The sequence below is a fragment of the Serpula lacrymans genome, assembly GCF_000218685.1.
Source record: "Serpula lacrymans var. lacrymans S7.9 unplaced genomic scaffold SERLAscaffold_7, whole genome shotgun sequence".
Classification (NCBI taxonomy): Eukaryota; Fungi; Basidiomycota; class Agaricomycetes; order Boletales; family Serpulaceae; genus Serpula; species Serpula lacrymans.
In genome coordinates this window covers 2,097,370-2,118,998 of record NW_006763296.1, presented here as the reverse complement: position 1 = coordinate 2,118,998, position 21,629 = coordinate 2,097,370, and the positions used below count along the sequence as shown (strand labels likewise).

General features: G+C 50.3%; 10 protein-coding genes across 10 annotated transcripts; 4 read left to right on the top strand and 6 right to left on the bottom strand.

Annotated features, from left to right (window-relative positions):
- Nucleotides 1-453: 453 nt before the first annotated feature.
- On the top strand, nt 454-2,996 carry SERLADRAFT_468863 (uncharacterized protein; the record flags this gene model as incomplete). Its single annotated transcript, XM_007318860.1, has 11 exons — nt 454-611; nt 664-1,398; nt 1,455-1,592; nt 1,646-1,799; nt 1,859-1,912; nt 1,967-2,118; nt 2,173-2,181; nt 2,245-2,369; nt 2,424-2,445; nt 2,506-2,563; nt 2,622-2,996. The coding sequence occupies 11 exons, from the start codon at nt 481-483 to the stop codon at nt 2,784-2,786; spliced, it is 1,743 nt and encodes a 580-aa protein (XP_007318922.1).
- Nucleotides 2,947-5,003, bottom strand: SERLADRAFT_449635 (uncharacterized protein; the record flags this gene model as incomplete). The annotated part of the gene is made up of 8 exons (XM_007318859.1): nt 2,947-3,669; nt 3,746-3,962; nt 4,016-4,114; nt 4,171-4,233; nt 4,283-4,458; nt 4,514-4,548; nt 4,606-4,676; nt 4,733-5,003. The coding sequence occupies 8 exons, from the start codon at nt 5,001-5,003 to the stop codon at nt 3,090-3,092; spliced, it is 1,512 nt and encodes a 503-aa protein (XP_007318921.1).
- A 147-nt stretch (nt 5,004-5,150) lies between these two features.
- SERLADRAFT_468862 (uncharacterized protein) lies at nt 5,151-6,838 on the top strand (the record flags this gene model as incomplete). The annotated part of the gene is made up of 2 exons (XM_007318858.1): nt 5,151-6,205; nt 6,283-6,838. 2 exons carry the CDS (start codon nt 5,184-5,186, stop codon nt 6,371-6,373), a joined length of 1,113 nt encoding a protein of 370 aa, XP_007318920.1.
- A 1,115-nt stretch (nt 6,839-7,953) lies between these two features.
- SERLADRAFT_438500 (uncharacterized protein) lies at nt 7,954-10,307 on the top strand (the record flags this gene model as incomplete). The annotated part of the gene is made up of 2 exons (XM_007318857.1): nt 7,954-8,031; nt 8,079-10,307. 2 exons carry the CDS (start codon nt 7,954-7,956, stop codon nt 10,305-10,307), a joined length of 2,307 nt encoding a protein of 768 aa, XP_007318919.1.
- Nucleotides 10,308-10,964: 657 nt separating this feature from the next.
- SERLADRAFT_356336 (uncharacterized protein) lies at nt 10,965-15,015 on the bottom strand (the record flags this gene model as incomplete). Its single annotated transcript, XM_007318856.1, has 17 exons — nt 10,965-11,191; nt 11,299-11,339; nt 11,429-11,519; nt 11,666-11,838; nt 11,898-12,071; nt 12,123-12,524; nt 12,574-12,624; nt 12,680-12,719; nt 12,773-12,964; nt 13,015-13,124; nt 13,180-13,644; nt 13,697-13,721; nt 13,781-14,162; nt 14,240-14,369; nt 14,406-14,646; nt 14,698-14,748; nt 14,805-15,015. The coding sequence occupies 17 exons, from the start codon at nt 14,813-14,815 to the stop codon at nt 11,185-11,187; spliced, it is 2,586 nt and encodes an 861-aa protein (XP_007318918.1).
- Nucleotides 15,016-16,564: 1,549 nt separating this feature from the next.
- On the bottom strand, nt 16,565-17,170 carry SERLADRAFT_390854 (uncharacterized protein; the record flags this gene model as incomplete). Its single annotated transcript, XM_007318855.1, has 1 exon — nt 16,565-17,170. One exon carries the CDS (start codon nt 17,029-17,031, stop codon nt 16,783-16,785), a length of 249 nt encoding a protein of 82 aa, XP_007318917.1.
- A 139-nt stretch (nt 17,171-17,309) lies between these two features.
- On the bottom strand, nt 17,310-17,771 carry SERLADRAFT_390851 (uncharacterized protein; the record flags this gene model as incomplete). Its single annotated transcript, XM_007318854.1, has 1 exon — nt 17,310-17,771. The coding sequence occupies one exon, from the start codon at nt 17,769-17,771 to the stop codon at nt 17,310-17,312; it is 462 nt and encodes a 153-aa protein (XP_007318916.1).
- A 366-nt stretch (nt 17,772-18,137) lies between these two features.
- Nucleotides 18,138-19,123, bottom strand: SERLADRAFT_468850 (uncharacterized protein; the record flags this gene model as incomplete). Its single annotated transcript, XM_007318853.1, has 8 exons — nt 18,138-18,203; nt 18,258-18,280; nt 18,341-18,444; nt 18,502-18,519; nt 18,584-18,669; nt 18,723-18,838; nt 18,890-18,942; nt 19,015-19,123. The coding sequence occupies 7 exons, from the start codon at nt 18,908-18,910 to the stop codon at nt 18,140-18,142; spliced, it is 432 nt and encodes a 143-aa protein (XP_007318915.1).
- A 160-nt stretch (nt 19,124-19,283) lies between these two features.
- Nucleotides 19,284-19,697, top strand: SERLADRAFT_438497 (uncharacterized protein; the record flags this gene model as incomplete). The annotated part of the gene is made up of 2 exons (XM_007318852.1): nt 19,284-19,568; nt 19,605-19,697. 2 exons carry the CDS (start codon nt 19,284-19,286, stop codon nt 19,695-19,697), a joined length of 378 nt encoding a protein of 125 aa, XP_007318914.1.
- A 145-nt stretch (nt 19,698-19,842) lies between these two features.
- On the bottom strand, nt 19,843-21,590 carry SERLADRAFT_449628 (uncharacterized protein; the record flags this gene model as incomplete). The annotated part of the gene is made up of 3 exons (XM_007318851.1): nt 19,843-20,336; nt 20,406-21,146; nt 21,197-21,590. The coding sequence occupies 3 exons, from the start codon at nt 21,588-21,590 to the stop codon at nt 19,966-19,968; spliced, it is 1,506 nt and encodes a 501-aa protein (XP_007318913.1).
- Nucleotides 21,591-21,629: the final 39 nt, after the last annotated feature.

Below are 21,629 nucleotides of genomic sequence, written 5' to 3'. Positions count from 1 at the left end.
ATCTTCTTCGTCCTGTAGTTTGGACTTGAGGGCGGCAAGGTCTTCGTTGTAGCGTGTTTCTGTATCGATGCTTGACATGGCAGAGCAGTTGGATGACGACTGCAGCATTCCAGAGGGGCGACTTATGTCCTACCATCAAGATCGTGTGAACCAGTTCTAGGAGGATTCGACCACATAAGATCATCGCCGCCATATCACAGTTCCCGTCTAGGTCACCACAACAATATCGCTATAATGACGGGTCTGATCACAGTGCACAGTATCGTCGGAATGCCTAGTGAAGGAGTGAGATGGGAAGAGGTGGACTGCTATGAAACACTAGCGAGGCGTGGATTCCAGCAGAGCAGTTGGAGGTCAATGGGGGTAGCAACTCGAGAGTAAGCGTCGCAGGTGGCGAGGCTTGTCCGGCCGGTACGCCGGAGGGTTGCCGGAATGGCAGGTAGGTCCATTGTCGAGTTGTAGTCTTTGTGATTAACACCCATGTCCGAGCTGTGGCAGCGGTCGTCCAGTCCTGTAGAAACATGGAGCGATGCTGAGGGCGGTAACGAACACGGAGAATGGCCAGTCGGTGGCGTCATCGGCGAAGAGGTAGACTGTTTTGGAAATGTAAAGTGAGCCTCAGCTATCTTTTTGGTTCGTATCGATGTACTCACAATCTTGCAGATACGAGGTGAATACAACGTCTCGCCCATGTATCCTCGTTCCTCATCTGGTCAAACAGGTAGAATGGCTCAAGTGGTCGCGAGAGGACGGATCGAACACGACTTGGATGGACGGCCTGGCAGACACGCCCAATCTTATCAACCGCTGGAAAAGGGAACAGAGAAAGAAAAGAGCGATCCTCGCAGAGGAAAGCGTCGACATCGGCATCACCTGGGGACCAGACACCATGATCCACAATGAAAACACCGAACTCGGAGCCCAAGCATTCGAGGAGAAGAAACGAAAAAGCAAAGAAAGGATCTCAAGAGCCGCCGTCGCTCTATGGGACTCTGAGATCGAGGCCGTGGGGCGACGCGTTGAGGAGTTTGCAAGATCAGGGAGTCATGGTCATCTCAGTACCCATCGCCTTCGAGCCAGCACGATCGGAAAGGGAAAGGCGTCGCCTGTCGTCACTCCCATCCGCACCCGTCGACATTCTCCCGCAATGTCCTCCTCCACTCGCATAAAGCCGAGTTCTACGACCACTGTAGCCTCCTACGACTCTAGGAGGAACGCGGCTTCCTTTTCATCTTCATCCACCCTCGCCGCTATGATGTCCGAGTCCCCATCGGCGGGTCGTTCTGCTTTTGCAAGAGACATCTCGACTCGGATGAAGAATTTCTCAGGATCTTCATCCGTCGTACCCCAGGTCCGTGCCGTCGCTACTACTAATACATATATCAAGAAACCTCCTACGTAGAAGTTCACATCATCTGCCTGTAAATACTTCTCTGATGATCTCTTTCGCTCAGTCGTTCTTCACTTGAAAAAGCATGGAATAAGGTCACAGGAAAGGCTTATGCAGCCACGGTCGAGATAGTCAACGACATCGATGACGAACAAATACCTCCCGTAGGACAGTTCAAATATGTCGAAAATAAATACATGTAGTGAGCCTCTTATGCCATCTCACGGTTCCTATCTTCGACTGATGAGTGAATAGCAGCGATGATGACCTGAAAGACATCGCAACAGCTGATATCGGTCATTTCCTCATGTGTGACTGTCACGAATGCACAGATGCCTCGGAATGTCACTGCCAAGTCGTATCCGATCTAACGGACCCTTCAGGAAAGAAGATCTTTGCGTACAAAGAGGTAATCAAAATCAACGCTGCTATTCGCCTTTACGCGTGGCTGAACTTGCGCAACTTGAGGGATTATTCACGTTTAATGTTCCGTCAGGAGTAGAAGTCATCGAATGCAACAACGTAAGCAGTGGGGCTTTTTACGTGGCGCTTGACGTGCTCTAATGGTGTTATTAGAGGTGCAACTGCGATGTGTTCACTTGCAAAAATCGAGTCGCACAAAAACCTCGCGATGTTCCTATAGAGGTATTCAAGACGAGGAATACTGGCTGGGGCGCGCGCGCCGTCGTGCCCGTAGAAGCAGGGAAAGTTCTAGGAATTTACACTGGGTAACGTAGATTCGTCTTCAACAAGATAAAACTACTGACGATGAACTATGGCAGGACATTGACGTAAGTCTCATTATCACCTCAAACTCAACCACTCACGACTATACGCGCGACCTGATCCCGTAGTCGCAGGGAAGATGTGGAAAACTTGCCAGAAAGCCACATGGGATACTTGTTCGACTTGGACTGCACCGAGTCGGAGGACGATAATGACACGGGCGATAAATACTCTGTCGACTCTTACGAGTGCGGTACGTCGTTCGGTTTACCTTGCCAGTGTGTTTACCACTGAGTCTCGTCCACAGGAAACTGGACTCGCTTTATCAAGTAAGTGGCAGAGGCGCTGATATGTGCCTATCTTCCATCTCACATCTTGTCGTCCACCAGCCACTCGTGTAATCCAAATTTATCCGTATACGCAGTCGTATACGACACCGTCCGTGGCGTAAGTCCATCTGTTCTCGTCGAGTCTTTCTACTCCCTTACCTCCTCTTTTCATCAAGATGAATATCCCCTACTTGGCGTTCGCCGCGATAAAGGATATACCTGCAAGAGCAGAATTGACGATCAACTACTATCCCGCCGCAGAGATGGATGACGACACACTGATGCAGAAAGGTTCTCAATGCATGTGTGGTTCTCCAGGATGTCGGGGATGGGTGATTTGAAGTGTGTGGCGGGTGTATAGGATCAAAGATTCAGCTTATTCATTGTAACATTATCCGCACTCTCCATTTGTAACGACTTCATTGCTGGTGTCGAGTTGTAAAGCAGCTTATGACCACCATGATACCAGCTCTTTGATGTTTTGATACCGGCGGATTTTCTCCATGAGTTCTTATGCAGTGTATACATACAGATGAACCAGCGGTCATCATAAATAATAAACACAACCACCAACTCGAGTTTACACTAACCGACCGTCGTCCATTTTGTCACACCGCCTTGCAGCGCACCACCCAAAAGTAACCTCAATCATCCTTCTTGCCGTCCGATGGCGATGGAGAATACGACCCTCGCGGGTTAGGAGATGGAGGAAAGTGTCCCAGATTCGACAGCCCAGGCGAAGGCGCCACCAACTGCGACGACACGCTCACATTCCGCGAATGGGAATGGGATGCTCGCCCCCCCACCGACGGATTCGGCGAATGGCCCCCTCTCATCGGTCCAAACGCCGGCGGCCCAAACCCAAGTCCCACACCCGTACCCGGCGTCCCAGGGACGCTCGAAGGCGGGGCGGGGGAGAGGTAGGGCGTGTAGGGCGTCCCGAACGATCCCGACATGGGCGTGCCTGCATAGCTCGCATAGGGCGATCCGCTCGCGCCTTCGACGACCCAGCCGTTGCCCTGTCTGATGACTCTGCCGGACCCGCCCTGGGCTGAAGAACGCGCGCGCAGGTGTCCGCCTCCCCATTTGCGTCTGACGCCGGTTGCTTCGGCGGCGACGAGCCCTGGGGTGTTGTCGACGCCTGAGACGGCGTCGACGGCGCGGGTGGTGAAGCGGAGGAAGTAGGAGGTGCAGGTGAACACGCCGCCTATGACTCCTACGCATCTGTTATAGGGAAGAGTTTAGTAAGATGCATGAAGATAAAATAAATAAAGGTAAAAAGGAAGGCTAGGAGATTGACCTGATGAAGAGCTGGAGGAAGGAGGTCGTGCGTTGATGGATGGTGATGACCATGGGGTCAAGATCGAATTTGAAGAATATTCCAGGGGTGCCGTGATGACCTTTCAAGACGCGAGTGTAGTGCGTGACGCTGTACTGATTAGTGTGAAGAGGCTCAGAACGTGGGGCGATAAAGGTCGTCGGGACAACATGCAAGAAGTACTGGTATGCAACGAAGGCTGGAGGAAAAATAATGGGAGACAGCAACGAGTAAGCATAATGGGGTACCTACGGTCTTTCGCGACTTCGAAAGAATAGTCAAGTGGTTGAGTGATATCTGGGAAGTAGGGACCAAAAGAGAACTCGGTGATGACGTGCGAAAGATTCATCTCTGTTCACAAGACACGGTCATAATCGTTGGTATGCATAAACAAAGTTCGCACTCACTGGTGTGGTCAACATGTACGTTGCTGGTGTATCCATGCCCGAGAGTAGTGATATGCAAATTGGCTACATTTGAATGAGAAGGTGATCCGGATGAAAAAACAACGCGACACACCTGTGACTTTCTTTACCTGAAGGGTGCCATAGATCCTGCACGCGCTACCATCCGCTTGATAATTGTATGTTGGGCGGTAATCAGGTTGGCTGCGACGGAAAACGGAGGAAAGAAGACCACGGGATTTGCGAGATTGCGATAAAGCTTGACGGGCTGAGAGCATTGCGGCGTGTTCTCTTGTATAAATGTATAGGTGTGGTAGAAGGGCTAGGAAAAGATTTGAAGACCTACTTGAGTGAAGTTGCTTGACCTACGTCGAATAAAGTCTGAAAAATACCGCAGATAAGTTGTATGAAGACATTAACAGAGACAGATTTGCTTACACCGTCCCGACGGAAACCTTTACTGAGATAAAGACGATCACCAACGACATCTCTCAGATCCACACTGAGGACTGATGAAAGCGTAAATGAGCAAACATATACAAAAGTGACTGCAGTGCACACTCACGATGACAAGGCATATTGACGGCCATGTCGACATTGATGCTCATAAAGCTGTTTGACTGCGAGTCCACGCTGAACTCATAATCTGGCCAGCCCCATATATATTCTCCAAAGTCATTAAGGACGAGGAGGAAGGCGAGGAAGGTGATAAAGATGGTGATAAAACCGCGAGATTCAGACCGGGATTTGTATGTCGAGGGCAGTTTTGGAAAGGCATCGAATTGGGCGAGTGGGACTGCTGCGTCGAACTTGTCGAGCAGCGATGGTTCCGCCATTGTCAGTGTTAAGTAAACTTTGAGTGTAACTCAACTGGCTTTCTCTCAAGTCACGCTTATTTCCAGTCGACGTGTCACCGGGACCCCAGCACTAACATATTATGTAATGACTAGGTTCATCCTACACCGGGACTTTCAATGAAAAGCGAGTCTCCAGAGCTAACCACAGCACAAGCTGCCATGATTTCTGCACCCTTTCCTGCACCATCCACCAGCAGAACACTTCTTCCCAGGTCGACCTCCACATCGAGAACCAGCTCAAGGTCTTCTAGCCACCACCGTCTCAAAGCATCTCGTATCGTGTCACCAGGGGTCACAGATATCACTGCACCTGAAGTAGTCGAACGGTTACAAGCAGGGAAAGCTCATTCGCCCGATACGCTGACCGACTTAGGAGGCCCTTCGTCCTCTACTATTGCTGGAGGCTCTGCAATGCATAGGCGTAAGAGAAGAAGAGTTTCGACTGGTGAATCAGCGGTAGATTCTGAAACGGAGAGTGAGGATGATCTCGACTTGTTTCATTGTCCTTCACAAAGCCCTTTCCAAGGCGAGGGCCCTCGGAGGAGAGAAGACGTAACAGGCCATCCTACATCTAGCCATCAAGCACACCCTTCCCCGCAACCACCACGGCAAGGATCGGTGAAAGATGAATTGGATATCGACCAACTTCCACTACCATCCGATCTCATATCACATTCAATTTCCTTGCGTCAAATCGCTGCACCATCATCGTCTGCAGCAACACGAGGAAATTCACCACGCTCAGGCGAAGATGTCGATATTTCTCTTGAAAGTGCCCCCTACCCTACCGATCTCCTTCCCACTCCTTCGGAGAATCTTATGCAATCATTAGGCACATTGACTCATGAATCGGCCGCCAGGATTCATACGAATAGCACAGTTACAAATCCTCGTTCCATCGAACCGCTAGCAGAGGAAACACCCACGAAACTACCACCGGCATCGTCATCCAAACCAATATCCACATCCAGCACTAATGCTTTCCCCAGTACCTCTGCCCCCATATCTGCTCCTCAAGTTGAACCACTCTCTGCCTACACCTGCCCCATATGCTTCTCCCCGCCCACCTACGCAACCCTGACACCCTGCGGACACATTTGCTGCGGCCCCTGCCTTTTCACTGCCGTCAAGTCGACCATGCAGCGCAGTGTGAACCTCGCGATGGAGAGGCCTGTACCGAGGTACGTGCCTCTTCCCAAGCCTTTCGTCATTTCTTGGGGTCACTTTGTCAAAGCGCTGACACCCTTGTTCATTCTAGGTGTCCGATATGCAGGGCTGAAATCCCAAATTGGGATGGGCACGGTGGCGGTGTCGTGGGGCTGAAGATGCAGGTCGTGTATATGCTGTGATTTTGCCCTAGCTTGCAAGCGCTCAGCTTGATGGCTAGCGACCTAGCATTCATCACTGGAACGGCATCGCAGACAAGATCCAGAGGCTCCAATCACGCTCTCTGTCGATGTAATGATGGATTGGTCCTGCGGCCGCTGACAGGTAGGCCCGTAACACCGTCCCTCGGAGGACAACCAAGGACCCACTAGTGATAATTTAAAATTAGCAGAGCATTATTCTAAAGGTCTGACACTCACCTGTGTTAATACTGTATAGTTGGTTAGATCATAACTGAGTAGGGATTGCGACGGGAGCTAGTCCTATGTGAAATAGGTATCGTTACACTAGCTATATCAAATTTACAAACCTACTATTAGCTTTTCTTGCCCGAGGATGCGCAATGCATAGCTCGTTTACACCAGCGGAACTTGTGCTGTCGTTTTTCAGCCTGGCTCTTCGTTAATCACAACATGCTCTCCTTGTTCTATTTCTGAAAAATCAACTGTATCCTCATGCGCCTTCCAAATATCAATATATCAATGCCGGATGACCCAAGAAACCTAAACCAGTCGCCCCACGTACTCACGCAATTCTCATTCTCCGGTCTCTCGTATATGTCACAGGCAGTTCTGATAATAAGTCATAATGTGAGCCCCTTTGCGTGAATTAAATTAGTGAGCTAACGCAACAAACGTATACTGTGACTGGTTTGGTATAGAATACACAGCAGACTGCATCAATATCATTGTGATGGTGAGAGACGTGCTCATCTATAACTAGCATCAGAAAGTGGAGACAGGCTCGACGGTTCCCAAGCACGTATCCCCTTACAGGGTTTTCTGCATAGAAACATTCGCAGCTCGCGATGGCTCGGTGAATATCTTGAATAACGGGGACAGCATATCATCTACCAGCAATCAGCCATCAGCCATCAACGATCAACGAACGAGTCAGGGTGGCAACACTACGTACCTATTTTACCAAAATGCTAAAATATTAACGCGAGACTCAGGCTCCCCTGTTCCTGGTGAACGCACGACGGTGATGGGACGGACATAGATCTGAGGTGCTTTAGGTTGCCGGATATGAATGTTTTTGCGAAACAGTCCCGCTGGCCGCTCAAAAATGTGGCACATGTTTTGAGCGGCCTCCTCACTGAGAGTCTGATGAATTCAGCCTTCCAATCTGTTGGGTAGCCGGGGGAAAGTAGGAGGGGAGAAGGATGCTTGTACCGGTGCACTGATACTGTGTGGTGTGGGCTTACCAACGGTATCAATATAAGCGCACACAAGTTTATTCCTGTAAACAGGAGCTGACCTAGAACTAAACCTTGCTCCCGGGGCCCAAAGAATCTGCGGGGTGTCGGTGAGTGCAAGGTGGTTGACATGGGAGGGAAGATGCTGACTGATTCGATTCTTATCTTAGGATAATTCTGCGGATGGTGGGTTTAATTTTTTTTAGGGCTGCCATGCTTTAGATAAAGGCTCCGTTGTTAGCCTGTCGATGGAAGAAAATTAGCTATAGTAAGCTATATTGGGCAGGTCCGAGTCCACGAGAGACCCAGGCCAATGGTATAGCATATTTTCGTTGATAGCAAGGCATGTCGTTGAGTCAACCGTTGCGCAAGGATGGACAATACACGCAAAATGAAACGTGCGATGGTTTGAGTGAGACACGGGTGAGCACCATTGCTCTGCAGTCGCAATCCCGAAGAGACTGAAGCAGATATTCATTCTTAGGAATCCCAAAGAGGCAAGTGTCGACGACCGGGATCAGCTCGACATATTAGGTAATCGCACCACGACCTTTCTTCTCGCTCGTCGCTGTCGCCATCGTTGTGCTCGCCATCGCTTCTCGTCGCGCTCGCCGTTCTCTACGATGGACTCCGTCACCACCACTGCGTCGCCAAGCACGTCTCTGCCGTCGTTCTCGAGCAAGCAGGAACTCAGGCCCAATCCCCACCCGTACGCTATCAAGACAACGTCCTCCGCGCTCCTCTCCCGCTCGAACTCATCCCCACACGCTCCCCAGCCCGTCCGCCACCACTACGTCCCGCTCTCTCCTACACGCCCAAAGGCAAACGAATCAAATGGAAACCCAGACGGACGCAGACATCGCTACTCCAAATCGCTCTCGTCTGACTTTAGCTTTCCTACAGGCAATAATTCACCAGCGCCTCTGCCTGCACCGCCCTCTATTCGCTCATCCTCTCCCACTCGCTCTTCGTGGACGAACACCACTACCTGGGCTGCAGGAGGACCTACGGGGGACGCGTTCTCAGCTGCCGGCATCGAGGGCGACGACCTGCCATCTAACCCAAAGCTGTGGTCTCCCACGCAGCTGTCTGCATACCTCATAACCGCCCTTCGTGCAAGCGCCGTCTCAGACTCAGACGCTGTCGTTCAAGACCCTGACTTTGACGCTACTAACGACACTGCCGGAGAAGCCGGCGACACCGGCATCTCTCCCACCGATGCCTCCGAAATCGCGGCATTCGTACGGGACCAAAAGGTCACAGGAAGGGTCTTTCTCCGGTTCACAGAAGTTGATCTTGAGAGGTGCGCCGCTGTCTCGAATTGTCCCTCTCAAATCTCCACGGAAAAAACACTGACGTATTTTTCAAACCGCAGTTTTGACATTCCTCAGAAATGGAGATCTGCGTTGTTGATCTCATCACGTCACCTCCGCCAAAACGTTCTCCGCGGCCGTATCTGGGTCGACTCTTCTTCTCCTCAGAATACCCTGCCCTTCTCCAGCGAGCTGTACAACTCATCTACCAGCTCTGTGGATCTCTCTGCGCCTCCGGCGCCGACCACGAGGCAGCAGAGAGATCTGGCAAGGATTCGACGCAAGGCAGGTAGGGTGAGGGGTATGGTCGAATCCTGGGAACGCAGCTCTGTTAGTAGCTGTGGAAGCGTCAGCGGAAGTGACGCCGAAGAAGAAATCGAGTCATCACGCGTCACTGCCAGTCCGTTCAATGACTCGTCAGATTTACCAGCGCCTGATAGCTTTCTATCTCAAGATGAGAAACCTAATCATGCTGCAGTCATAGCAGACGAGCCGTCTATCGAGGACCTTCTACGCAGTCCCCCTTCCAATGACAGTGACATCAAAGGTGCACGTGCATGGGAGGCCGATGTAGGCATGGGCGATACCGTCAAACGTGTCGACGGTTCTCAAAGTCCTCACAAGAAGGAGCTATCGTTTGGGCGAGGGAGTGGAAAGGGCAAGGGAACAGGCGACCGTCGAATCGTGACTGCGATCTTCCGAGGTCCAAATCCAAATGCAGTGAGCGAAGAAGTGAATACACCCTCAGATGTTATGTTTAGTGCTCTCGAATCAACGAGTAGATCTAACGCGCAGACCATTGAACCCGACTCTCTTCCATCCTATTCGGATATTGCTACTCTTGATGCCACCGCCGCCGAGGCGCGCGATAGCAAACCAGACGAGCATCAGATTTCCGCGCTAGCCACGGAAATTAATACGACCCGAGGTCTGATAGACGATTTCCGCACCCGCTTGGAGGCCGTTGAGAGGCAAATACAAGATCTGGAAACGCAATCAGCAAAACGAGAGGAAGCACTACGCCTCGAGGCTGAGGCTTCTAAACAGTCTAGTTCTTCTGAACAGCAAGTACAGACAGATTCGCTGCCTTCCCCGCCAACAGGCATCGAAGCATTCTTTTCGCTGTGCAGACCAACGGCTCTCATTGCTCGCGCGTTATCGTACGTTTATCCTCTTCCGCATCCTGCCATTTTGTCTGCGCCACGATCCGATTCCCGTTCTCGCTCTCTGCATCGTTCTTCTTCACGCAGACACCGTGGGTACACAGAACCGTCGACTGTATCCGCTCTCCCGTCTTATGTCCTGTTCGTTTCACTCGGAGTCTGCGCCGTTGTTCTGCGTGTCGTGCTCAAGCGTATAGGGGCCAAACGAGTCTTGAAGTCGTAAATCTCAGTTAGTCACATAAGGAGTATCCAACGATCTAGTCGACCTAGGTTATCTGCTACATCTTTCCAGCTCAAATTTTCTTCCCGCTATTCATCGTGCTTTCTGGGACTCTTCCCGCCCTTTCTTGCATATTTCCACTGATAACTTAAACAATACACCATCCATGATCATCATTTTGTGCTTTGTGCAACCCTTGCGTTTTACATCTTTTAGGTATATTTAGGTATTTCGTTCTTGTGTCTTTGTTATCTCCTACGATATCTGTACGACCTTTACGACCTGTTTACGAAGCTGATATGAATTATCAATCCGGAATGTCTGTTGATGCGCTCTAATTCAAGGTGTTATGTATTTTTCCACCGCTGTAATGTTTGAATTCCTGTTTTTTCCTTATGTTCCCAGAACCGTGGTTACCGGGTCGCACATGATATATCCGTACCTGGTCGGGGAGTGCATTGCGCAGTGCGAATAGCATCGATGGGCAAGACCTTGCTGGCAAAAAGCGTAAACCATAACGTGCGCCCTTACCTACATGTTCACAGCATCCTTCGTCTTCGAACCTTAAATGCATCATCGTAGGTTTGTGTTTGATGCGGATGATAAACTTCCATGGCGCGGGCGGGTAGCTTTGAGTGCCTTTTGACGATAAACAAAAGAAAACATGCTTAGGATTATAATGACTGAGACGAGATTGTCTAATGGAGATGGGCAAAAAGTTCTGATGGGTGTGTGATGATAGAATGACGGGCTGAGACATAGGTGGAGAGATCCAGGTTGTACGAGACTTGTAGATAAATTACGATCGAAAGCGTGCAAGTCCAGAAACAAAAAGGAAAAAAAAAGAAAGCACTACTCCAAAACTGGTACCAGAGTTCTTTCAGAGCCTGCATTTCATAAAACGGTAGATTAAATCGAGATTGACAGCCGAGAACGAACAATTAGCAAAAGCCATGAGTCCCCGTGATGATAATACGGAAGAGAGTGGACTAACCCGATTGCTTTCATCAGAAGGAAGCCAACGGTTGACACCACCTTATCGTTTCATAATTGTATTGCGGGTGAAGAAAGGTTTTGGCGGTGAGCGGAGAGAAGCAGAGAGGATGGCGATATGCATCACTTACTAAAGTAGCGATGATGCTGGCAGGCACGCCGTTCTTGAGGAAATCTACGTTGGAAAGATACAGCTGACCGAGCTCGTCTTCTTGGGTGGCGCTGGGATGAAACGATCAGCATTTTGATCAATGACATGATAAACATACTATCCACTCCATTCACCGCCCGCATACGGGTAACGGAACAGAGCGGAAAAAGGGGAAATTGTATGATGGCGATTTGTTTAGTAACCCCAAGGCACTTACGCAGTCTGATTTGGGAACCCAGAAACAGGCATCCCCATACCACAGGAACAGATAAGCCCGGTGATGAAGATGAGCAGGTTTGCGTGGTTGCCGGGTAGGTTTGAACCCACTTCCTTCGCGATGGGTACGAGTAACACGCTAGCTATGGTGTGACTGATGAATGTGGAAATAACCTATGCGGGAACGACTGTTTCAGCTTATGATATGCGTGGAAACCGAAACAAGCACAGACCAGGACCACAGGGGATAACACGAGGACGACCGTGTACAGGGACAATCCCGACACGAGATCGCGGATGACTTCATCCATTGTCTCCAACAAGCCGCTAGCGGTCACGCCCTTTCCTAAAGCAATACCACCCATGGCCAAAAAGACGATAGTCCAAGCGAATTGCTCGAAATCGTCCTGATCTAAAAGTTAGTCGAATGCATCGTTACAGCACATATTAGCCGTCACCTTTTTGAGCACACCAGTTCCGAAAAATGCTACGATCGGTATGATAGCAATGACACCCATATCACCTACGTAATCCTCGATCTCGTGTGCAACGCACCACAGAGCAATGGTGAACAGACAGACGAAGCATACCCAGTACTGCTTACGAGTAAAGGGGTCTTTCGTAGGCCGAATGGTTCTTATCTCGACCTCTCCCTCGCCGTCTGGCGACCGCGCTGGATGGTAGCTCACGAGCAGTAACAGCCAGATAAGCAGGATTGAGATGATGGACACGGGCAAAGCCACGGCAAACCATTTACCCCAGTCGAGCATCGGATCCATCGCTTGAAGCGCGATGAGATTTTGCGGCGATGAAATTGGAGAACTTTGGCCCCCGATGTTCGCCGCGAGAGCGATAGCGAGCTAGATGATGTTTACTTCCGGTGCCTCCAATCAATACGGTATGACTCACAATAAGTGCAGGACCGAACGTCGATTTAGGTGGCAACGTCCTCAAGATGGGCTTTAGCGTCAAACGAAATCAGCGGATGTACAAGGAAGAAATAGCAGAAAAATACCCGAATCAAAGTAAAACATAGCGTAGGTGCAGCTACATTACTGATAATCGAGTTGTTCAATCATGAACAGCTCGTTGTATTTCATAACCTTACCTGATCCACATACTGGCGAAACAGGAAACACCCATGAATGCCAGGAGAACAGAGCTGGGCTTCGAGCCCGCGAGGCTTAGCACGCGTGTAATCAAAATGCGGTCAATATTCGTCTTGCTCAATGCTGAGGCGATGGTGAAGCCACCGATAAGAAGCATGATGGTTGGCGAGAACATAACGGAGAAAATGAACCTTCTCGCTTTCAGCAAAAGTACACGTTTAAATGGGATGTCTATCCTCACTTTGTAGCATCAGGTGTGGATAAACGAGTGTCATCTTCTGGTGAGCGTATGACCCTTAGGCAGATCAGAAGCAGAGGAACAAATAAGGAGGTAACGAATAACGGGATGGCCTGATTTTTGGAGGCTGAGTCGCAAAAAGCCCATATACCTAGATAAAAAGCCTACCTCAGTTGCCCACATTATCGTACTGAATATCAGGATAGCAAGACATCTGTTAGCCTCTATACCGTCAACAACCTGTATGTTCAAAAACAGGATGAACACGGCGACAGCCGTTAATAGTGATATCTTCTTGCTTGTCAATTTGAATCGACCGATAGGCGTTGAGACGTTGACCAAGCCACTATCCTCTTCTAGCACGACGCTAGCTCCGAGTAATTCACCCTGTTCATCAGTCTCGCCACGTCGTCCTTGACCAATCATCTGGCGCCAGACTGTATTGCGTTCCCATGCGATGTTCTCTCGTTGGTGAAGCTTCAGTTGTTGCTGAGCCGCTCCCCTGTCTCCCTTTGTGACGCACTTGGCATATAAATCAACCAGTACATCGATCGCACTGTTGAGTTTGTCTTTGGATTCTCGAGTAAAAGGGGTGGACTCTTCAACGAGCTCGTGTAAATAACGATCTTTGAGCTGTAGAAAGCAAGTAAGCTATTAGTGCGATATTTGGCCATCCTTATTTCACCTCGCTGTATGTCACTTTGTCGTACCTACGTCAAAAACAATTCAGTGAGTAGTGTTTAAAGAGACCAACGAATAAAAATAGTACTTTTTCAGAATCTTTCGAAACCCTGCATAGTTGATATCGACATAAGACTTGAGGGAAGATAGAGACACAAAAAGGGTAGTGATCCTGCGTTTAAACAGAAGCCGGGTATCCCAAGCATAACTAGATTTTGCTGTCCAAATTGTATCACCAACGATAGAAGATGTGACATTGTCCTTCATAGCTTTGAGCCTGTTTGCAAGGACTCGCGTTTTTCTTGAGGGTGATTTACTAGTACTTTCGCCTCTCGATGAAGAAGGGATCTGAGAAGGTGCAGTCGGGTTTAAAGAAATGTAACTAGCTTCCAAATCCGCAGCGTTACCACCGTCACTGGAAGAGACGCTATAACGACGCTCAAGGGACTCGAGAGGCTCCTCGGGGATTCCTATTATATCTGTAGTAAGAAAGCGAGAGTGAGCGATGTATGGCTTCGGTACATACCAGGAGCAAAGCGAGTATGACGTCCTGCTGAACTGGACAGTCGACGTCTTCGCTTGTATTGAAAATTGCCCTCTTGGCTCCTAGTCATATCACTATAATCCTCGTCGTCTTCGTCGTCGTCATCATCGTCATCATCGTCCAGATAACGAGTCTCATGATCCATCCCATTCTCGTCTTGCTCCTTGACGAGGCCCTCTACCTCCTCTAGTTCATCCAACAGCTCTTTCTGCTGAGATTCATAAAAGAGAGTTATTTTCTTTAGTTCACGATCTAACAGGGGTATGAAGAGAGTATCGACGGGCGAGTCTTGCGTATGATCTACGAGCGTAGTTTCCTCGCCAGCCTCTACATCACGATACGCAGTTGGCAGGTCATGATCGTGCTGTTGTTTCTCAAGCTGATATATGTATTTCTTCAAGACATCATAACTTGTTGAAATGATGATAAGCAGGAACGCCAGTCAAAGGCAAGGAACATACGCAATATATTCATCCCACCACTCGGCCACCGCATTGAATCTCAGAGAAGAACTAGGGCGTCACGGGGTGAGCGCCGCTGCTGATTGAGACATGTTCGCGGGACACACCTGAACTTCATTTCTGAAAATTTTAGAGGCTTATGGACGTTGGTGCTTGCCCTGGGACGCAAGGGCCGTAATGGTATAGACTCGGAGTGTGGGGTGTCACTGATGGATGATGGAGACAGGATGTAGGACAGTGTACGGGCCACTCGACCCAGCCGAGAAAGAGAGGTGAGTATATGCTGTCGAGAAAGGGCTTGACGATGTCTGAGTGTGCACGAGTGCTGGCACCGCGACGCCCGAGCGTATTCGAGAAAGAAAGAGCGCTTAGGTAGCGAGCCTGTGTCACGTGTGACAGCACCGCGACTGTCGCGCCCGTTCCTCAGTGGCACTTACCGTGAGCAGTATATTCGAGGCCGAGGCTGATAACTGACAAGACAACCCCTGCATTGCAAGGGTGATCGCTAGCTCACGTCCTTCTTTCCCCTTATTTAGCTCAAATCGTCCTAGCTCCCTTTCCCCTGCTTCCTAGCGGCGGCGCCAGGTGTAATACTGCCAGGGTACTGGTGCTAATGTCGTCTGAACTAACAACTCATCTCCTGTCTGATGATATCGTGATCGCCGTGTGAGAATACCGTCCATTTCAGCCCGCTCGTGGTAATCGTCAGGCCGTAGCTCATGCCTATCGCTCTATATTTGGTCGAGGCCCTTCTCCATGCCCGTGACCTCACTCCACTTTGCTATCTATTTCAGCACTCCTCCACATATTGTATCTCTCCTTGTCTTCGGTTGTCACTTTTTGCAATCACCAGACACCAACTCGGTCGCCATAGAATTCTTCTTTTAACTCCAACATCATATGACAAATCCGTCCCATCTTTTTGGTCATTCATTCTTCCAATCTCGCCGCATGCGAATTAATATACGCCCCGAAAAAATTAAAGTTTGAACATAGAACATTCGCAACATAGAACCCTCAGAGCGTCAAGCATACCCCGTGGAAGGGAACAACAAGGTAAGTTTGCAGAATCCCCTCCTTTTTGTCCTTCCGCCACACCTGCCATGTTCCGGCTTTGACATATCCGTGCCTAAACTGCCCCCGCACTGCGGACCACCAGCAAGGGTATAGTACGTTAGCACACTTCGTACTGTCAACGAGGCGTTTATGCTGAAATAAGCAGAATGCTCAATCATGATGCCTAGGTCACCTGCTTTGGCCAACAAGGTTTGCACGACGACAGACCAGTACCTTGAACTGGCTCCGTCCTCGTGCTTCGAAGGTTCTTCGCCGAAGTTAGATTTCTTGAGCTGATATCGGACTCAGTTGAGCCAAATTCAAGGCGTCTCGATCGCCTTGTGAAAAGAATACAGGATACAACACTTCAAGCGATATTGGTTTACCACCGTCGGCCGCCATTATGCTATGTACAGCAGTGCCGTCCCAGTCCCAGCGTCTCTCTCCCATTCCGAGGCACCAACAATTCGTTATCAACCCTCATCAGCGTGCAAGGTTTTTTGACATGAAGCTCCCAGAATTTTCCCGGAGAGGACACACACCACCGACACGCCCCTCGAAGCCCCTTGCGCCGGATGTCTCGGATTCTGACATGGCTAACCGCCCATACCGACTCTCGGCGTCGGAAGTCACACACCCATCAGCGCACAGGTGGCTACAGGTGGGCTACCCAAATACCCGACTTTCTTTTATGCCTATATTTGATCAAATGTACTCCCATGATCGATCGAATGATCAGTTACGTCGGGAACTTTCCCCTCGTCCACCCTGGGTCCCTTGTTATGGAGTTTCGACCTCGTGGATGCAACACTTTGCCATTATCAGATTATGATATACTACAAGTGCACTAATGACTGCGATGATAGCAAATTCGACATGGAAGCAAAAGGAAAATTATACAGCAACTGTGCTAAACGCAAGTAGGAAATTATATCCAACCGTGCGGCTAAAACGTGAATATGTACCGGGCGAATATTACGAAAATCATATGCAAAGAGCAGTAGACAAGTGCCGGTGGATACTCCCCAGCTACCACGGTCGGACGGGGTGCACCGGAGAATCATAATCGCTGTCATCATCCTTGCTGCAAGAATGGCGACAGGCTGAGAGCCGAGAATCTGTCCCGGCAGGCGATATATTTTTGCAGTCCCGACCAGGATGCTGGTACTCGTATCCTGATGTTAGGGTATTGCCAGAGTTGATGTAGGCACTCGAGGGTGCGCGACGGCCGTACTCGTCGCGAGCCAAACCAACGGGCTTGCCCTTTAGCGAATGCATATCAGCGGAGCGTGGCGTTGTGGGTGATACAGGAGAAGGATCACAAGTGGAGCAACCATCATGAGACGAAGGAGGAAGGCTGGGGCTGAGTTCCGGAGAGACCGACGGTAGTCCGGGTGCGGTGGCTGAAGGTTCCGCCCACCCACTACCCCTTCCGAGATGAGACGAACGGGAAGGTGTGACTGTGATGTGCGGAGGCCACGACTTAGATGGTGGATAGGAGTGCGAGACACTACTTTTGATCCATCAGCATTCGTGAGGCACAAAGGGGCGAGATCTTAATACTTGTGATGTGAGGATGACAGCGACCGCTGTCTCGCCCATTGCTGCTCGTCCGTCGATTCTCCGTCTTCTACCTTAACGTCATCATCCATCTTCAGTCGCCGTAAGACCGCTGCGGAATCATGCGAAGAAATTCCTCGAAGGTCCTCTAATGCAGATATCGGAGGTAAGGCGTAAGAATTTTGGCCTCCGTTACGAGGCTGGGCAAGCGGTTGAATTGGAGGAAGCATAATCTTCTCTGTCGTTGATCTGCCATGTGGATCATATTCTGGGCCCCGTTCGCGAAGAGACATTGAGGGGATATCGAGTGAAAGCGACGCCGTGGACGCCGAAGAAGTTTTGCGAGGAGGAATCGATGACGGCCCTGGATATGGCGAGTATCGCGAACGAGCAGAGCGCTCACGTATGAGCGGCGATGTTGAGGGTGTACTTGATGCGGAAAACCCATTTTGTGGCATGGGAGGACTAGCACGGATGTAGCCTCCATGTGAAACACGTTGTGACTGCGAGTACGGATATTGTGGCTGAGGGTACGAGGCGTTGCTATATATTACAGGTGAGGGCGGCACTTGTTGTTGAAGACCCATAGTAGGCACGACTGTACCAGGACTGTCACTACTCCTGCCCGCGGCGGGTGTAACGACAGTCCAGCCCGGTTGTGCATCCCTAGGGACACTTGGCGCGGGAGCCACTACTGGGTTACTCCGACGCGTCCTTCTACGACCTGTCGCTGTGGATACTACTTGGCCATATCCCGGTTGGTCTGGTGATAGACAAGTACTGGGAAATGTTGGTCTGTGATGCAAGGATTATTATGAGAGCGCGATCATAGTAGATGTGCCACTTGCCCAAATAATGGTATCAAGTCATCACGAATGGGCCAAGCGACTCTAAGGGGCTAAGATGAGTAAGAAGCCAATGAGGAAATACGGGCTGGAACAAACCGACGAGCTAGACGCAGAGCGACCTATAAGGGTTTGAGGGAGAGTTAGAGATTGATTGACATATGGCATCAAGAGGTGGTCACCTCGTAAGGCATCCATGTGCCTTGTATCTTGAGATAGCCACCCCGTACTCGACGGATTAGTGGAGCGAGGTCAGGCTGTGAATCGATCATTTTGACGATGTCAGCTGGAACGATCAAGATATGGTCAGAATGGATGAGACAAGGAGAGAGAAAGGAAAGACCTTTGGAATTGCCGAGCGCTGTTGTCAAAGGAGATGGCGTCAGGGAGGCGGAGGGACGAAAGGAAGATGCGAGTGACGGTACCTTTCCATATGCCAGTCCAAAGAATGTAACCATCATCGATGTCCATCATGATCCATTGACCGTTGAGGGGATATTCATAGACAGGACTGCGAAGATGATGAGGGTCGGAGGAGACGGAAGGAAGAGGACGGAGGCTCACATGTAACCGCGTGGATCGTTGCTGGTGATATAGCGACCTTTTGTGACCTGATGGTTTGGACTTGCATACGGACGAAAGCGAGGACCGAGGGTGGAGGGTGGCGGTGGCAAGGAGTCCTGCAAAGAGGGGTGAGGAGGAAGAGGAGAGACGGGGAAGCGAGAACGGACCTGGAGAAGAGCCGAGGACATTGTGGGAGAAGATGGGAGGAGGATGATAAAGACTGGGCAAGAGGGAGCAAGTATCAGGGAGGAGGAATAGGACTTATAAGGAACCCGGAGGAAAGGTGGCCCACCTCGGCGAACAAAATACAAAATATATTTGGGAGTAGTAGAGAGATGGAGACTCCGTGTCTGCGGAGATGCAAATATAGGAATGTGAAATGATATATCAGATTGTATACTCGGCCACGTCGACGAGGAAGATGGTAAACAGGATATCCGACATATTTTATAATCCTCCGCATAGCATTCACCACCCATATCCGGACTGTTCCACGCGTAAACCGGTCGTTACGTTCCAAAACAGGAAGCGCGTCCGTGGTGTCAGCCCTCGCCGAAGAGCATGGCCTCGGCCCCGGCAAGATTCGAGATCGCTCCCAGATCGGGACAGAGATCTCTCGATTCTTCGCGGGGCTCATTTGCAGTCCCCCTGGCATTCTCGACGCTTTCACATGGCCTCCAACGCTGTCCTATCACCCTAGAGCTCGATGCATGGGTCCACCCACACCTCCGTGCGCTCGACAGTCCCAGCCCGCTTCACCGCAACTGTCGTCAACCCGGCCATACCCACGACGAAGAATTTTTCGTCCCGCGCGCTGCAAGGGGCACCCAATATGTCTCCAAGCGGGTGCTGCTTCGATTCCTTAGCTCATAGGCACCTCAGAAGTTGTCGATCAGACTGACGTTGAAGGATCACCAAACCTCGACTGCTAAAACAATTAAACGTCACGAGTCGACCCGTCCTGAGAACATCTAACCATCGGAAGATATAAGCGTTCGCAGACTGTTCAACGATCTACACCCTCGCGTCAACTCGGTACCGACACGCGTGGCTTCCCCGGCCCGCCCCTTCCCCGCGCTACAAAGGTACTTCCGCATCCACAACACACATGTCTCCAACTGGCCATTTTTTCCATTCTCGTCATCCTCTCATAACACTCCCATTTCGGCACTCTCCATCCACTTCCATGTGTCAATGTATATATACACGGAATACTCATCTACCCGTATCTACTGTCAGACCACTATCCCTGTCCGTGTCCCTGTCCTCCAAACTCGCCAAGAACCTTCTTCACCTCCGCACCCCCCGCCCCTCCCGTCGTGTATATCACCTTGCTCCGCTCAAACCCATTGAACTGGCTCGACGCGCACATAGTGTATGCCCCCATGTTGTCGAACCCCAACCAGTCCCCCACTTCCAGTCCACTGGGCAGCTCGACCCTTTTGCACACGCAATCAAGAGAATCGCACGTCGGCCCCCAGACGCTGCTCAGTGCCAATGCCTCCGCAGCAGCAATGTGGAAAGATCCGTTCAAAGAAAGAACGTAAGGGTGCACAGTTTGATGGTCGAACATAATGCAGTTGAACGCGCCATACACACCATCATTGATGTAGTCTGCCAAGTCAAATAAGGAATCAAGTGAGCCCGGGTACCTAAACATAAAAATGACAAAAAGAGACGTACACATGACGCTGGGTTGATCACATTCTAAATCTAGGTTCGAGCACTCCGGTTGAAATTCGGCCATCGGAGCCCGCCGGGCAATGATATTCGCGGCGAGGCTGAACGCTTTCGATACGTAAAACCGTCCAGGTTCCGCAATCACCCTGATGTCGCCTCGATCAGGGAAGTACCGATCAATGGCTTCTGTCAACACAATAGCTGCTGTCTCAAATTGGGCGTCTTCGAATCCTCCACCGACATCAAGCAAGCTGAACTTATATCCAGCCCTCTTGCCCATGTCGAATGCCTCCCGAGAACGCTTGATGGCGTCCTCGTAAGTAGAGGGATCGTAGCAGCTGCTTCCCACGTGAAAGCTCACTCCTATCACGTTGAGATTTAACTCCTTTGCCTTGGCCAAAAGGCCAGGAACGACGTCAAGTGACGCGCCAAATTTGGTCCCCAGTCGAAGAAAACTTTTAGAGTCGTCTGCAAGAATACGCACGATCAGTTCCGCCTTGGGATGGACGCGCGCGATTTTGTAGAGCTCGTCGACGTTGTCGAATGTCATTTTGTCTACTCCTGCCTTTGCAGCACTCCTGACAAAGGAGGTTGCCTTGCAAGGGTTGGCGAAAATGATCCTGGAAGGATCAATACCGCCGATGTCGAGGACTTGGGATATTTCACCGTTCGAAGCACAGTCGAATCCTGCGCCTAAAGCAGCGAGAAGCCTCAAAACATATGGATCGGGGTTGCACTTGATAGCTGCATAACAGTCGGTAATTATCCTGTGAATAGATACAAACCGCTCGTACCATAGTGTGGTTCAATTCCTGGTAAATGTTGGCGCCACCTTTCATGTTGCCTGTACACCTGGCTGAGATCCGCCACAAAGAAAGCACTTTCGGCGTCGGTCTCATTTGCGGCCGCCTGGCGGGAAGCCTTCATAATCCCGTTCCTGAGGTGTATTTCTGGATGTCCTCGGAATAGGGGAGGCAGAGAAGAGAAGATGGTTTCATCATTGTCCTGATTCTCCGCAGAAGACGACTCGGGGGTAGTGTGAATCAATGGCGACGAGGATAGCAATTCGTGAGCTAGAAAGTTGGAGGACCAAGAGGCGCCTTCATGATAAGAGAAAGGGTCCGAAAATGTAAATGTGTTAGATATATCGATGGGGCACGAGGCGGGTAAGATTTCGACCTGAGACATTGGAGTTAAGGGACGAGTAGCAGGATCTAACGGATCTAT